The sequence below is a fragment of the Musca autumnalis genome, unplaced genomic scaffold (assembly GCF_047663935.1).
Source record: "Musca autumnalis isolate F117 unplaced genomic scaffold, ASM4766393v1 scaffold_1, whole genome shotgun sequence".
Classification (NCBI taxonomy): Eukaryota; Metazoa; Arthropoda; class Insecta; order Diptera; family Muscidae; genus Musca; species Musca autumnalis.
In genome coordinates, this window is record NW_027411644.1 from 307,765,018 (window position 1) to 307,781,657 (window position 16,640).

The 16,640-nt window shown below is 37.2% G+C and overlaps 2 protein-coding genes across 3 annotated transcripts in view; one reads left to right on the top strand and one right to left on the bottom strand.

Annotated features, from left to right (window-relative positions):
* Nup98-96 (nuclear pore complex protein Nup98-96) overlaps nt 1-16,640 on the top strand; it is a 43,204-nt gene that overhangs the window by 19,786 nt on the left and 6,778 nt on the right. The window contains exons 2-3 of one of the 2 annotated variants that reach the window (XM_073962148.1): nt 15,847-16,066; nt 16,278-16,586. In XM_073962148.1, the coding sequence (XP_073818249.1) occupies nt 16,310-16,586 (277 nt within the window). In that variant the 5' untranslated portion in view covers nt 15,847-16,066; nt 16,278-16,309. Of the gene's footprint in view, nt 1-15,846; nt 16,587-16,640 lie in introns of both variants that reach the window. The other variant, XM_073962147.1, reaches the window with a different exon arrangement.
* Nucleotides 560-5,802, bottom strand: LOC141389907 (uncharacterized). The gene is made up of 3 exons (XM_073962149.1): nt 5,428-5,802; nt 5,219-5,369; nt 560-1,524 (listed from the first exon to the last, which is right to left on the bottom strand). The coding sequence occupies exons 1-3, from the start codon at nt 5,555-5,557 to the stop codon at nt 1,173-1,175; spliced, it is 633 nt and encodes a 210-aa protein (XP_073818250.1). The 5' UTR covers nt 5,558-5,802; the 3' UTR covers nt 560-1,172.

Genomic DNA, 16,640 nt, shown 5'->3' on the forward strand with positions numbered 1-16,640 from the left:
CAGAGAAATGTACAATATGAGACTTTCCAGAGCAAGGAGGACTATCGAGAATGCCTTTGGGATATTAACGGCTAGGTGGAGGATATTACTTGGTCCACTATATGTTAGCCCACATGTTGCTGAAAATATTGTGAAAGCAACTATTGTCCTTCACAACTTTCTGAAGGATAATGATGAGAAGTACTGCCCTAAGAACTTTGCGGGCGATAAGGACGGTAGAAAGGGTTTGTGGAGAGACGAGATAAAAAACCAGAAAAATCTAACAAAACTTAAAAAAAATAATTCTAATAATGCTTCGAAAAGAGCATTTGAAATAAGAGATATACTGAAAGGCTACATATCTAGGAATACGTATCCGTAATACGGGATATTCACAAACCTATGATCTCTACTTTTTATTTTATTTATTTAATATCACAGTAAAAAAGTAAAGTAAAACATTCTTTAAATATGCCAAGCAATAAGTACCAAATTTCATTCTGTTTGACTTAGGTCCTTCTTGTATACAATATATGTATGTATATAGATTTCTTTTAATCGAAATGAAACAATTTTAATATGAATTCAAAATATTTATTTCAAATAAAATGGAAAAATTATTTACTCTAAGGGCCACTATTATGTCTTCTTTTACTTTTGGATGGATTTTAAAACGCAAAATGAACCAATTTGCAGTCATCACAAATATATTTTACACATTAAAGTTAATGACAAGAATGTCCTCCATGAAATTTAACGATCACATTTACCTTTAAATAACCGGAACTCTATAAATCTGTTCGGAAAATCCAAACGTTAACAAAAGAAGACATATAGTAATGGGGGTAGGTAAGACTAGGAACACTTATGACGATATACATTTTTTATAAAGTTCAATACATGATATGTATTTAAATAAAAGGTAAAACAGACAGAAAATCGACCAATTCTAGTAAAAAAAAATCATTGCTCAAATTTGTCTGTTTTTAGGAGGGGATGATGGTGTCCTAAAAACTGACAATTGGAATAATGTTTTATTGGTTTACTTAGGTTTTAGAGAAACAGTCATCTAGGCAATAAATATTTACTTAAAAGATATAAAAAGTAACTTAAAAAAACATTATATATAGTCAGTCCATAAGTATATAAAAGGTACAAGTTCAATTCAAATGATATGTTTTATACTAAGTCTATTAAATATATAAAATATTTACTCTTTCTGCAACAAGATTTATTATTTCAACTTCTATTAGCCTTCTAGATTTGTCATCCATCGTTTTTAACATGGAATCAATATACTTATAAAATCCATTATTTGTTAATTCTCCTTCCATGCTCACTTTGACTGCACTATTAAGGTTTCCCATTACTTCGCAAAATTTCTCGTGGGCTTCATCGGTTTTACGCTTCTTATTTTTTGGAAGATCAGTAGGAGAGGTTTCTGGAGTTGCCTGCGGCAACACTTCAAATGAAGTTTCATAAGAACTTTCAAAGTCCTCTGTTAAATACTCTTCTCCTTGATAGGAATCGAAATTGCTTGTTGTTCTAGAAATACATATAAAAATATTACATTTCAAAAATATAGAAAACATTGTAAATACTTGCATTTAGGTAGTAAAAAATCATTTAATAATTCATATACAAAGGATTTGGGAAGGATATAGTCGACGATGCCGACTACGTTGACATTGAACTGAAGTTAACATATCCATTATTTAATTTATTTCAATTCAGGTTAGGTTCAAATCATGGCAGAACTACTAGGTAGTGCATTACACCAGCTGATCGAATATGAAAAGTCAAATCCCTTTATAAAAAAATATTTTTGTTGTAATTTCCCCAACAACATAAAGAAAGTTTTGACATAACATATTCAAAATTTTACGATGCCATACCTGGGTAATTGTGCCATGGTTCAAATGCAAACATTCAAAATTGTAACCTTTACCTCTCCTGTGTTCAACCCCCCTCCAGAATTGAGATCGTAACGTATGCGTACGTACGATGGTACGATCTTGATATCATTTGTGAAATGCTGAATTCCTATTTGACTGATCTTACCATCTTTTTCCACGCGCGGAATATGCAAATACCCACCACTAACCACATGGACGACAGAGGTGAGAACAGAGTTGAATGTCACGGTCGATGATAGCAGAATTCCGACCACAAACTATCCCAATATTCTAGGGGTCACATCCGACAGCATGTTCCCGTCGTCCGTGCATAACACGACTATCTGTGACAAGCCAACGATACAAGAGAGAATCCCTAGATCACAATGGAAAAATATTCAAAGCTGTCACAACTACAACAGGGTGCCTCCTCATGTCTGCCCTGGACCATCTACATAGGGAGACAAAGATTCTTCCTGTATACAACGAAAGCATACCATTGTGATGGTCGGGCGTTACCGTGAAAACACGCTACGTTTGGCTCAATTACGATCTGGATGGTGCAGACGTCTTAGTATTGGATTGCTGACACCGTACAAAACATCTGCTCAGCATGCGGAAGATGCCCACGCGTTACTCTCCACCTTTTCAACTGCCTTACCAAACCTACTCAACTATCTCCTGTCGAATTGAGTCACAATTCATCGTTGTTTTCAAAATTTCACATCTGAGGAATGTTGGGAAATGGATTCAAAAACCTACATACACATGTATTCAATTTTGCCCATCAGATAAATTCTCCAATTGTTTTAAAACTGTTTCCAGCAGTTTTTCTCCAATATGATAATCGATTGTGAATATAATAAATTGTAACGATCCTCTTTGGTATAATAATCATGTAAATATGTGACACATTCTTCCATATTGTATTTCAATAATTGGCCTATTGGCTTTGTTATACATGTTAAATTGAACAAATAAATAAATAGTACAGGTACAGGGCAAAAAATTGACGTATCTTTTCCAAATATTGTGTATCAGTTACAATTTGTATAAGATCCGAAATATCACCCACAGGTAACTGCTAAAGCTGCACCTTTTCTCACAATGGTAGCAACTTCAGTGGGTGAAAGCGTTAGATCATCAACAAATTTCATTAAGGCATACATAAACTCTTTGGTTTGACGTGTATCATCGTCTGGTACCATGCTGGAAAATGTGAACTTTTTGGGAAAGGGGGCGTTTTCCAATTGTTCTGAATGGAAGAGAAAACGTTCAATTATTGCTTCAAATTCTTAAATGTTTTCTACAACCATGAGCAGAGTTGTTCCTTGTCGAGCATGCCACGGAAAACATGGACCCAACGTTGTAGAATTGGTAACATTCCAACATTTTTTAAATATACATCCAAGTCCATATTTACATTAGGCCAATTTCCTTGCGGCAATTGTCATTTTGTCGGCGTGAGAGGGTGTTGAGAGGCAAAGGGTTACAATATGCCACACACCTTTCTCCTTCAAACTGACAATTGCCGCAAGGAATTAAAATAACCATAGCACTAAATGTGCTAATTGAAAGCGTAATGCACTTCATAATTCTCAGCAAAATGTTTGGATCGGTCCATGACGACGAGCTCATACCTATTTCATCGACAAATTTTGTCAGCGATGTTGACCACAAATCCTCCAAATAGCTAGTGGTCACAACATCACCAGCTTTACATAATATTCGAGCACAAAGAAACCCGCAATGGAACAAATGTACAATTTATAGGCATCCAAATTATCATGCATTCCTGGAGGTGGCTGCAATACTAGCTTTGCTTGATAACTTCGCTGTTATATTAGTGAAAAATCAATTCAATCTTGGGTACTTAAATTTTCCTCATCTGTTGTCGCAGTGTCCGCAGCACTTTTCTTCGTCGAGTTCTTGGGATCTTCGATTATGGTATTGATATCACAACTTTTTGGTATGTTCGATTGCTTCTTTCCAGAAGCTCTCTAAAATCAGCTTCCGATGAATCACTTATATTGTCCTCAATCACCGTTATAGCATGAAGCAAATTTGTAATTTTGCAATTTAGGTAAATGTGGCATTTCCAAAGTTTTCAGTGCACGCAGATATTGATAATACTGCTTTTTGGAAGCCTGCTGGAAAAGAATTATTTTGCATTCTAAGGGAGCAGACATTATTGGAGAGCATCTATGGCCGAGGCCAGATTTGACTCAACTTGTCTTGCCTTAACAAATCCATTGCCTTGTTGTATGATCTGTTGTAATGATTTATCCACGTTTGCTCCTCCACGGCCAGCATATAGACTTCTGTTCTCACCTGCAACTGGTCTTCTATGGAATCGATGAAACCCTGATATGAAAGATTACAAATTCTTTCGATTTCTTTAACGTAACATTTGACATATTTTCCTATTACAAAAAATTTGTAAACATCTGCGTAATTTCGGAACGAACAGTTCAAATTAATTATTCCCAAGAAAAAATTATTGGAACTACATTTGGCTCATTCGTTCATCTAGTTCCTTCAATCTCGGAACCAAGGCCTGTACAATGGCGCACCCACATTTAGTCGAATCTTTAACTTAATTCTTGAGTTTCCGACAAAAATCGGTAACATTTACAAGAAGCTACTGGACATGTACAAATTATTGATTAAACGACACACCTATTGTCTGCCAAGTCATCGTGTGAAACCAATCGGTTCATCTTTTCAAGGTCTAGTGAGGTATCACTCACTCACTATGCCAAGTGATCCAAAATAAATGGCCAAGAATCTGCGTAATTCTAGGACAGTGGAATGTAATTCAAGTGACAGCAATAAGTTGGACAGAAAACAATATTACTTTGTTCTATATATCTTCTATAAAAGCACTCATTATTTGAGAAAGGTTCGGAACAAATTGAATACTCTACCAGCTGACGGAAAAAATCTGAAATTTTTTTTAATTGCAAGTTTTTTCTTAGTAGCCGGCCTTCGGTCGGGGATTCCTTTCTCCTATGGACAGGAGCCAATTTAGGGCACGAAAACTAACACTAACAAGGGAATTTTCGGAACTTCACGGGCCCATATCTCGGGAAGTATGGACAAACATACTTTACATTTTTGTAATCAGGACGTAAAGATCTAACTGTGGTAAAAATTTTAGATTTTTCCTCCAGATGGTAGAGTATTCTATTTATGCCAAAGGTTCTTTAGTAGCACCCTTTCTTTTAGAAAGTGGGCCTAGGGCGAATATTTCGCGCTGTCACGTACATCGGCAAAACAAACTCACATACATATATTACAATTTCTATTGAGGAGTAGGATTATTATTAATAAAATTAACTTACGGTCTCGGCTGCAGATGATCGCGTAGGAAGGACATCGAGGCGGAAAACTTCCAATCCATATATTCGGGAGCTTCACTCCCCGAAGCCAGCTTCAACTCTTCCTTCACAAACCGGTCCCTCAGACTCTTCCACCTTGTCTGGCACTGTTTTACTGTGAAAATAAACAAAAATAATAGAACAAATTTTAATAAATTTTGGTTTCTCCTTACCTGGTTTACCGACAGCATTTGCCACAGCGTCCCATGCCTTTTCCTTCGAGAATTTATTTCTATACGCCTTTGAGGATTTGTCGTATATGCATGGGTGTTGCTGGACGGCATTTATCAGGGCTTCTTCCATTTTCAATTATATTATTTTTTATTTTTCCTTAAAAATGCAAGCGAAACGCAGAAAATGAAATGAACAATAACTACAACAATTTCCAATTTACGCCATTTTGATTTGTAACATATGATCACAAAATGTAAACAAACAAATGTCAAAAGCGAACGCGCGTCGTAACGCATGGAGTTAAAAAAATTTTAACTTCCGTGCGTTTCAAATTGCGTTGATCAGTGCAACCATATGGATTTCCATATTGTTTAAAATGCCGTGCGTTAACGCGTGACATGAAATAACGCTGACGGACCGTATGTGCCGAGGGCTTAAGGCAGAGATCGATTTTGATGCTTAATATACAGTGGATGGATGCTCTTTCTCAACTTCTCCACCAGGAATTTGTGAGTTGTTAATGTATTCTTTTTTGGAAAAATACCATATTTTTTCATGTTATGTTTATTTGTTCGTTTTTGCTTTTGTTGCTGTAAATCAGTTATCCGAGAACAACATTTGGAACACGACCGTTAAATTTGTTTAACTTGAATCCTGAGTATCGCCATTGTTTGTACCTGGAGAGTCGCTTCGCTTAACTGTGTACTAAGGTATTGTCGTTTTTGCTTTTGGTGCTGTAAATCAGTTATCCGAAGACAACATATGGAACACGACCGTTAAAATTGTTTAAATTGAATCCTGAGTATCGCCATTTTTTGTACCTGGAGAGTCTCTTCGAAGTATTAAAAAATAAAAATAAATAAAAGAAATTAGCAACATAAATAGTTCATAGCTCGAAGAGAGAAGAAGAAGACGACGACAAAAACGCTTTTCCTATTACGAGCGCGATAAAAGCAACGAAATTGAAGTGAAGACAAATAACTAAAATGGTTGGTGGATCAAACCCTACATTAGGGTCGAAAACGCCGACCACAGGTTCTGGCAGTTTTAATAATACAGGGACTTTGTCGCCGTTTGAAAACAATTCCATTTCGGCGACTGCTACTCTCAATTCTGGTACACCTATAACATCAACAAGCATTGCGCAACCCACATTTGTTTCGACAGCACAGGCCACACTTCCGAACACAGGTTCTGGCTGTTTTAATAATACAGCGACATCGTCGCCGTTTGGCCTGCCGGCTACAAATGCGACCATCAAGAGTACAATTTCTGATAGTGAAAACAATTCCCTTTCTGCTAAGTCATCCAATGGTACTGCTACTCTCAATTCTGGTACACCTATAACATCAACAAGCATTGCGCATCCCACATTTGTTTCGACAGCACAGGCCACGCTTCCGAACACAGGTTCTGGCTGTTTTGATAATACAACGACATCTTCGCCGTTTGGCCTGCCGGCTACTAGTGCGACCATCAAGAGTACAATTTTTGATAGTGAAAACAATTCCCTTTCTGATAAGTCATCCAATGGTACTGCTGCTCTCAATTCTGGTACACCTATAACATCAACAAACATTGTGCAGCCCACATTTGTTTCGACAGCACAGGCCACGCTTCCGAACACAGGTTCTGGCTGTTTTGATAATACAACGACATCGTCGCCGTTTGGCCTGCCGGCTACTAGTGCGACCATCAAGAGTACAATTTTTGATAGTGAAAACAATTCCCTTTCTGATAAGTCATCCAATGGTACTGCTGCTCTCAATTCTGGTACACCTATAACATCAACAAGCATTGTGCAGCCCACATTTGTGTCGACAGCGCCGGCCACACATCCGAACACAGGTTCTGGCGGTTTTAATAATACAGCGACATCGTCGCCGTTTGGCCAGTCGGGTTTTGGGAAAGCGGCTACTAGTGCGACCACTAAAAGTACAATTGTTGATAGTGAAAACAATTCTATTGCGGCTAAGTCATCAAATGCTACTGCTGCCCTCAATTCTGGTGCATCTATAACGGAATTTAAAAAGATTGATAAAATCTCGGCTTCAGGTGAATCAAAAACTGTCACAACATCAACAAACCCTGTGCAATCCATATTTGGGTCGACAGCTCTCACCACTGGTTTTGACTTCTTTGGTAGTACAGCGACATCGTCGCCTTTTGGCCTGTCGGTTTCTGGCAAGCCGACTACTAGTGCATTGGGAGCGGCCCCTGTCTTTGGAACCCAACAAACTCAGCCATCGATGTTTAGTTTTACAGCAGCACAGCCGCAATCTACGAGGTTATTTGGTGGAGCTAGTACATCAACTGCATTCGGAGTCACCACAACTACTCAGCCGGCTTTTGGATGTAAGTAAAGAGAAAATAAGCATAACTTGGACAATAAAAAAACTTTATTATTGATTTTCAGCTTTTGCCCAACCCCATCAAAATACAACACTCTTTGGTTCGGCCCAGCCCCAGGCAAATTCAACATCATTCAAATTTGTTCAACCTGCAGCAACATCGGCGTTCGGGGCGGCCGTTAAGCCACGGGGCTTAGGTGGTTTTGGTCAAACAACTCAACCGACCACCTCTTTGTTTGGTCAACCTGCTGCATCTACAAGTGCAAGTGGCTTTGGTACCTTTGGCCAAGCCGCTCCCACGAATACCAGTGTTTTTGGCAGTTCCACAACATCGGCTTTTGGTCAACCAGCTAATGCTGCTGCAGCTGCCAATCTAGGAACATCCATTGCAAAATATGCACCCCCCATTGAAACTGATACTTTAATAAAAGGTGGCCAACCCAACGTTGTCATTACCAAACAACAATGCATTACAGCCATGAAAGAATATGAAGGAAAATCCTTGGAAGAATTGCGCATGGAAGATAACATGGCCAATCGTAAGGGGCCACAAACGGGCACAACAACTGGTTTTGGGTTTGGAGCGGCTGCACAGCCAACAACAGGAACAGGGTTGTTTGGTTCCACCACCCAACCCTCCACAGGTCTATTTGGACAACCAGCAGCGGGTACAACCGAAAACAAAGGTCTCTTCGAAAGCACTACCAGTGCTTTTGGTCAGCAACCTTCAACTGGCTTTGGGACCACAGCCATACAACCTTTTGGCGCAAAACCCTTTGGTGCTGCAGGAACTACAAATACCCGGCCGGCTATTGGTTTGCAGGGTGGCATGTCGACCACCAAATGTACAACTTTTGATTGTGAAAACAGTTCTATGGCGGCTAAGCCACCCAAAGCTACTGCAGCTCTTAATTCGGATACGCCTTTAACAGAATCCCAAAAGATTAATGAAATCTCGGCTTCAGGTGAATCACAAACTCGCACAACATCATCAAACACTGTGAAAGCCGAATTGTCAACAACTGATACTGAAAAGCCACGGTTAACCAATGGTTTTGTACAAGGAGGTACCAAACCCAAAAATAGGACTTTCAACCAGGAACATTTGTCCAACAATAGCGTTATGGAACCCATTTTAATTTCAGCTAAACCATCAAGCACAACTAGCTATCCAGATGCACCGCTAACAGATTCCGTTACATCTACGAATAGTGTCACAGCTTCAACGAGGGACAACGTCAACAATTCCCATGGAGAATCACAAAATCCGAACAAACGCATAACAGAAGAAGAAGATTCCAACGAAGCTACAAAAATGTCCATATTACGTATTCCACATTTTTGTGCAGAAAATCCTGAAAAATGGTTCGCCCATGTGGAAACACAATTTACCACAACTTCTATCGTTAGCGAGTCAACAAAATATCGCACCGTTTTGACTGCTATACAAAATAGCACAGTACCACAAATAGTTGAAGCTATTGCCGCCGATGAAGGATGCTCAACTCCCTATGAAACACTGAAAAAGCGAGTCCTTCTCCAATGCAGTAAGCAAAATCTAATAATAAAAGGCTTACAACATTTTGAACTAGGCGATAGGAAACCATCAGAATTGCTTAATAAGATGCGACTGGTGGGCGGCCGAGATATTAACGATAACGTGTTAAAATCCATTTGGATGAATCGTCTGCCATCCAAAGTACAGGGAATAATTTCAATATCTAATGATGATCTCAATACACTGGCTGTATTGGCAGATAAAGTTTTGTTTGCAATCACCAGCGGATATGTCAATTGTGTACCTGTACCACCGGAAAGTTCTCCAATGCAAGGCGGCTCATTGGAAGCTCAACTTTCATTGTTGTCTAAAGAAATTGCAGATTTAAAATTAAAAATGGCTGAACACGACAATAAAATGGCATTTTATGTGAACCAATTAAATTTGGCAATAGACGCTGTCGTTATGGCAAAAAAATAAAACTACGTCAATGACGCAATACCAACTAATATTTTTATACACATAACTGTTATAGTATTATACATATTCTTATATAATCCCCATACATACATACATATGTACATTAAATAAAAATGTAATCATTGGAAATGTAAAAATTCGGACAATGGACACGACTCTAGCAATGGAATTATTTAGTTTTTAATTTACAGTGATTATAGATGGAGATTCGAGCAAAATTCTCACAGATTTTCGTTCGAAGCGAAGAAAGCTGATAGCTTTTCGGGAACAGGTCTTAAGAAAAATTGAAGAAGTTGATGAGGCCTTTCTCGCGCGATAATACAAGAACATTTTTAAATTTTCTAGTTACGTATAAAAGGATAAAAGGCGGAACAATACTTCTGGAGAAGCAGCCCCATCATTGGAGTTTTTTAAATTCTGCTAAACAAGTAAAAAAAAAAAAATAAACAAAATAACTACACATGATACCCAAATACACCTCAAAAGTGCTAACTAATATTCATCCTAAAATGGGAGTAAAATACGTTATCCGGCATATTATATATGACTTCCCAGAAGTTACATGTCTTTGGAATCTTTCTGCGTTGCAAATGTTCAGATCAAGGCCTATAGAAGGTCGGCCATTCAGAGTTCTGTTAACAACTTTTGACAACAAGCATAATAGATTTTACATTATTGTGATTAAAGTTTTTTTTGTAAACCACAATAATGTTGTTCACAGCAAACATAACAATCAGCTGGTCTTAGTGTCCAAATGTATAAACTGTGGTTCAGATGATTCTAAGGGGTCGATTATCGATAGCAATTATCGTTGAGTGGAGTTCTCAGTTGTCAAAATTACTTTATGTATAGCAACCTTCAACTGAAGTTACGAATCTCAGTTGACGAACCGGATATTTTTCAGCAATCAGTTATTTTCAGTTGCAGTGAATATTTTCGAAGAAACAAGAAGTAAAATTAAAAGGAAAAAAATATTTTCTTAATAGTAAGTTTATATATAACCGGATTTAACAAACCCACTGGGTTTCATATGTCAATTCCTTCAAATGTCAAATCCTCATTAAGAAGGTTAACCCTGCAAAAGGCTATAATATAAACACCATATTACAATTGTTGATTATTTGCATGATTAATTAATTTTGCCTATCAAAAATATGGTGAAAATAACAATAAAACAACAATTTGAGATGTTAATTGATAAATTGGGAGCAAATCCAATGTGCACATGGGCTCCATCTATACAGCGGACAACACCAGAAAATTTCGTTGTTGAATAAAAATAATTTTTGTTTTGTCTTTTTTCCTCCTCCGACAATTTCGATACGATCCAATTTTGCACAATTTGTCCTCTATCAAGTGGACAACTTCCTTCAATACGTTCAGCAATGTAGATTGAGCAATGCAATTGTTGTAATTAGGTGTGTACGATAACCCAATAATTTGTACAAATTCGTACAAATTTTTACTGAATGCTGTTCGATAACAAAATTATCCAGCAAAAGAGAGCGAGTTTGGAGAGATTTTTGGAGAGTTTTGTGACTGAGAACTTGCAAATTTTTGCTGGGAAAATTTGTCCCGCAAAAATTTGCAAGTCTGATCAGCTGACTTTTAATCACATGTTTAATGTAAACAAATCTAAATGTTAACATTTTTGACCAAGAAAATTTCACAATTGCACATTTTTTTAGATTCTAAAGCGTTGTGGATAGGATTAAAGCATTAAATAAGTAAAGTGCAATTTTAAAATTTATGTTTTGTTCCTATTATTAGGTGTGTACGATAACTTTCCCAGCAATAATTACTCAGTCAGTTCCAGCAACCTCTCTCAGTGAATTTTACTCTCTCAACCAAGAAAAATTGCAGAAAGTTATCGAACAGCATTTTGCAAAAACTTGCAAGAAAGTCAGCTGTTTCCGAAAATGTATGAAATTTGTTGTTGTTTCTTTTGATATTTTAAACCAAACGGAACAAAAACATAAATTTTAAAATTGCACTTTACTTATTTAATGCTTTAATCATATCCACAACGCTTTAGAATCTAAAAAAATGTGCAAATGTGAAATTTTCTTGGTCTAAAATGTTAACATTTCGATTTGTTTACATTGAAAATGTGATTAAAAGTCAGCTGATCAGACTTGAAAATTTTTGCGGGACAAATTTTCCCAGCAAAAATTTGCAAGTTCTCAGTCACAAAACTCGGAACAAATCTAGTTTAGTAAAAACTCTCCGATTTTTTTGAAATTTTTTCCAGAGGTAGGTATTTTTACGCTGATTGCGGGAATATAAAATTTTCTTGGGGGACGGACCCGGTTACCCGGTTATTCGACCCGAAAGTCCGGGTACCCGGTACCCGATAGACCCGGTTCTACTGAACCGATTCTTACAAAATGGGTATCGCTGGAAAGCTTATGAAACTACCTATCCAACAAGTGGTCATATGATGGGGTTATCTCCAGGGGTTCAGAAGTTATAACCAAAATACCTCTTTTTGGGCCCGGGTTTTTCCATAAAACCCTCAAAAAGTCGAAAAAGGGCCCATTATGGGTGCTCAATTAATTCACGTAATTTTATAGCTCATACTTCAACCTTTCCAAAATGGTGCCATTTGTTATAATACCTTCACTGGGTCCAGAGTTTTTCTAAATTCATCACTTTTTTTAAATAAATTTTTTTCTAAGTAGCCGGCCTTCGGCCGGGGATTTAAGACTTTCTCCTATGGACAGGTTCAAATCTAGGGAATGGGAACAACATTTTCTTTTAAATTATAAATTTTCTCTAAGTAGCCGGCCTTCGGCCGGGGATTTAAGACTTTCTCCTATGGACAGGTTCAAATCTGGGGAATGGGAACAACATTTTCTTTTAAAGTATAAATTTTCTCTAAGTAGCCGGCCTTCGGCCGGGGATTTAAGACTTTCTCCTATGGACAGGTTCAAATCTAGGGAATGGGAACAACATTTTCTTCTAAATTTTAAATTTTTCTCTCATTCTAAGGTCAATATCTCTGGACCCAGTGAAGGTATTATAACAAATGGCACCATTTTGGAAAGGTTGAAGTATGGAAAAAATTTATAACCAAAATACCTCTTTTTGGACCCGGGTTTTTCCATAAAACCCTCAAAAAGTCGAAAAAGGGCCCATTATGGGTGCTCAATTAATTCACGTAATTTTATAGCTCATACTTCAACCTTTCCAAAATGGTGCCATTTGTTATAATACCTTCACTGGGTCCAGAGTTTTTCTAAATTCATCACTTTTTTTAAGTAAATTTTCTCTAAGTAGCCGGCCTTCGGCCGGGGATTTAAGACTTTCTCCTATGGACAGGTTCAAATCTAGGGAATGGGAACAACATTTTCTTTTAAATTACTTTCTCCTATGGACAGGTTCAAATCTAGGGAATGGGAACAACATTTTCTTTTAATGTATAAATTTTCTCTAAGTAGCCGGCCTTCGGCCGGGGATTTAAGACTTTCTCCTATGGACAGGTTCAAATCTAGGGAATGGGAACAACATTTTCTTCTAAATTTTAAATTTTTCTCTCATTCTAAGGTCAATATCTCTGGACCCAGTGAAGGTATTATAACAAATGGCACCATTTTGGAAAGGTTGAAGTATGAGCTATAAAATTACGTGAATTAATTGAGCACCCATAATGGGCCCTTTTTCGACTTTTTGAGGGTTTTATGGAAAAACCCGGGTCCAAAAAGAGGTATTTTGGTTATAACTTCTGAACCCCTGGAGATTATATGACCACTTGTTGGATAGGTATTTTCATAAGCTTTCCAACGATACCCATTTTGTAAGAATCGGTTCAGTAGAACCGGGTCTATCGGGTACCGGGTACCCGGACTTTCGGGTCGAATAACCGGGTAACCGGGTCCGTCCCCCAAGAAGATTTTACATTCCCGTAATCAGCGTAAATATATCTACCTATAGAAAAAATTTCGAAAAAATCGGAGAGTTTTTACTAAACTAGATTTAAGCCCAAAACTCTCCAAAAATCTTTCCAAACTCGCTCTCTTTTGCTGGATAATTTTGTTATCGAACAGCATTCAGTAAAAATTTGTACGAATTTATTCAAATTATTGTGTTATCGTACACACCTATTGTCATTGGACTTTTGGAAACTTCCCTTGGCAAAAAAATCTCAACGCAGCGTACTCTTTTAAAAGTGGGGGCATGGTAGAATAAAGTAAAGGTAGGCCACAGCTAACAGCTGATTACAATTTTTTCTTTTTATGGCCTAATCTGTCAAAAGCAGGGTTGACATTTTGTACTGTTTTTGACATTATGCAATCATAAAGGTAGATGTATCGCTGAATTGTTCCAACAAAAAACTTCTGCTGTAACACTTTAGCTCTGTTCCAGAACTAAAAAGTTTTTACAATTCTTACCACTTTTACACACTTTTCGTTCCAGTACACAAAATTTATATGAAAATCGTTTACGACTTTTACAACTTTTACGACTTTTACCACTTTATAAAGTACGGGAACAGGCCATATATCTTAAAATTGAAAACAAGGACAAAAATATGTATTCGCGTGGCAAAATAAAATTGTTGATTTTTTTAGCGAATCTTACGAATAAACAATTTATCAAATATTGATATTAATTTAAATTTGTTCCAAAAGTATGGGAATGTCAAAAATTACAATTTTTGTAAAAATTCTGCTGACATTTATCTGCAAATCGGATAACAGCAATCACGATGTCAGATTAGCCAAACTTGTCAAGTAGAAAATAAGTGAATGACATTTTTTCACTGTCATAAGTTTGGGAAGAACTTTTGCTATTTTTGGAACACTTTTCCAACAAGAATATTCTGGAGTCTAGCTAAAGAAATGTTTTTACACTATATGACACTTTTAACATATAAAAAGTGAAGCTTTAATTTCCATATGTTTTTGTAATACGGGATAGCTATGCAGGTACATCTACCATTATTATTGTACCATGCCATTTGACGTTTTAAGCCATGGCTGCAGGGTGGCATTACTCAGTGATTTTCATACCTGGCCTACCTCTATTGTACCATGGTTCTACCGATAGAAACAGTGTTGTCAACTTTCGAGCGTCGAGAAAAAAACAACAACAACAGGGCGACGACGATACCAAAGTCCAGCGTTTATCTGTTTGTCGGCATATATTTCAAATGAATTTGAATTTTTCGGCATCATGCCCAACAGTGTAAAAACGGCCAAAACGACACAAAACTTTACCCAAACGTTGTATGTGTTTGCAGCTTCATTCATAATTTTGCGTTTTAATTTTACCGACATTTGTCGGTAACTCAAATAATGAGTTAAGCTGAAAACAGATACAACGTTTGATTAAAGTTTTGCGTTGGGCGTCGAGAAAAAAGCAACAACAACAGGGCGACGACGACACCAAAGTCCAGCGTTTAAGCTGAAAACAGATACAACGTTTGATTAAAGTTTTGCGTTGGGCGTCGAGAAAAAACAACAACAGGGCGACGACGATACCAAAGTCCAGCGTTTATCTGTTTGTCGGCATATATTTCAAATGAATTTGAATTTTTCGGCATCATGCCCAACAGTGTAAAAACGGCCAAAACGACACAAAACTTTAATCAAACGTTGTATCTGTTTTCAGCTTTATCTGTTTGTCGGCATATATTTCAAATGAATTTGAATTTTTCGGCATCATGCCCAACAGTGTAAAAACGGCCAAAACGACACAAAACTTTACCCAAACGTTGTATGTGTTTGCAGCTTTAGAGAATCGCACTACCGATCTAGTTATTCATTTGGGGTTATCATGAATGAAATTTCTACTTGAGTTTTGTTTTTCCGCCGTTGGAACTTAAAGGAAAAAAGTGAAAAAATTCACGGGGAATTGCCGTTCATGATAACCCCCATTATTTTCCATACCAAAGTCTTCAAAATTCTCTGATTCATCTCATAGTAATGGGTACTTTACACGATATGTTTTTTACATATGAGTTATCACTTTGCATATACATTTTGTATGGGAGAAGTGACAATTCATATGTAAAAAACATATCGTGTAAAGTACCCATAAGATGCATTTACGACACGTTATCGACTAACTCAACATCTGTTTTACAGACATACGTTACCAACTTGCTTGAGGACTAATTGACACCACATTGTATTGTACTAAAAGTTGATGTACTAAAAATGGAATCAAGTGGAATGAAATGAAATTAAAAAATTCAATCTTTACTCGTAAGTGACGCTTTTCACGCAAATATTTTTAAAAAGTTGCGGAATTTTTGTGCCAGGACAACATTACCATCTTAAGTGACAAGTGCTGAGCATTTTCCGGGTAAAGGATTTGTCATTTCAGTTCTAAGTGGCAAATTGTGCAAAAATTTCACAACAATAATAGATTATGATTTGCTGCTTTTAACAATCATTTTGTGAAATTAGCCACACAAGTTCATTGCTGGAAGAGAGGGAGAAGACGACAAACACGCTTTTATATTACGCGCGCAAAAAAAAACAAAACAAAGATATTAATATAAACAAAATTTTAGTAATAAATAGACGGTGAAGACAAATACATAAAATGTTTGGTGGAGCAAAACCCACGTTTGGGTCGACAGCGCCGACCACAGGTTTTGGCGGTTTTAATAATACAGCGACATCATCGCCGTTTGGCCAGTCGGCTTTTGGGAAACCGGCTACTAGTGCATTCGGAGCAGCCCCTGCCTTTGGAACCCAACAAACTCAGCCATCGATGTTTGGTTCTACAGCAGCACAGCCACAATCTACGGGGTTGTTTGGTGGAGCCAGTACATCAACTGCATTCGGAGCCACCACAACTACTCAGCCGGCTTTTGGATGTAAGTAAAGAGAAAATAAGCATAACTTGGACAATAAAAAACTTTATTATGGAT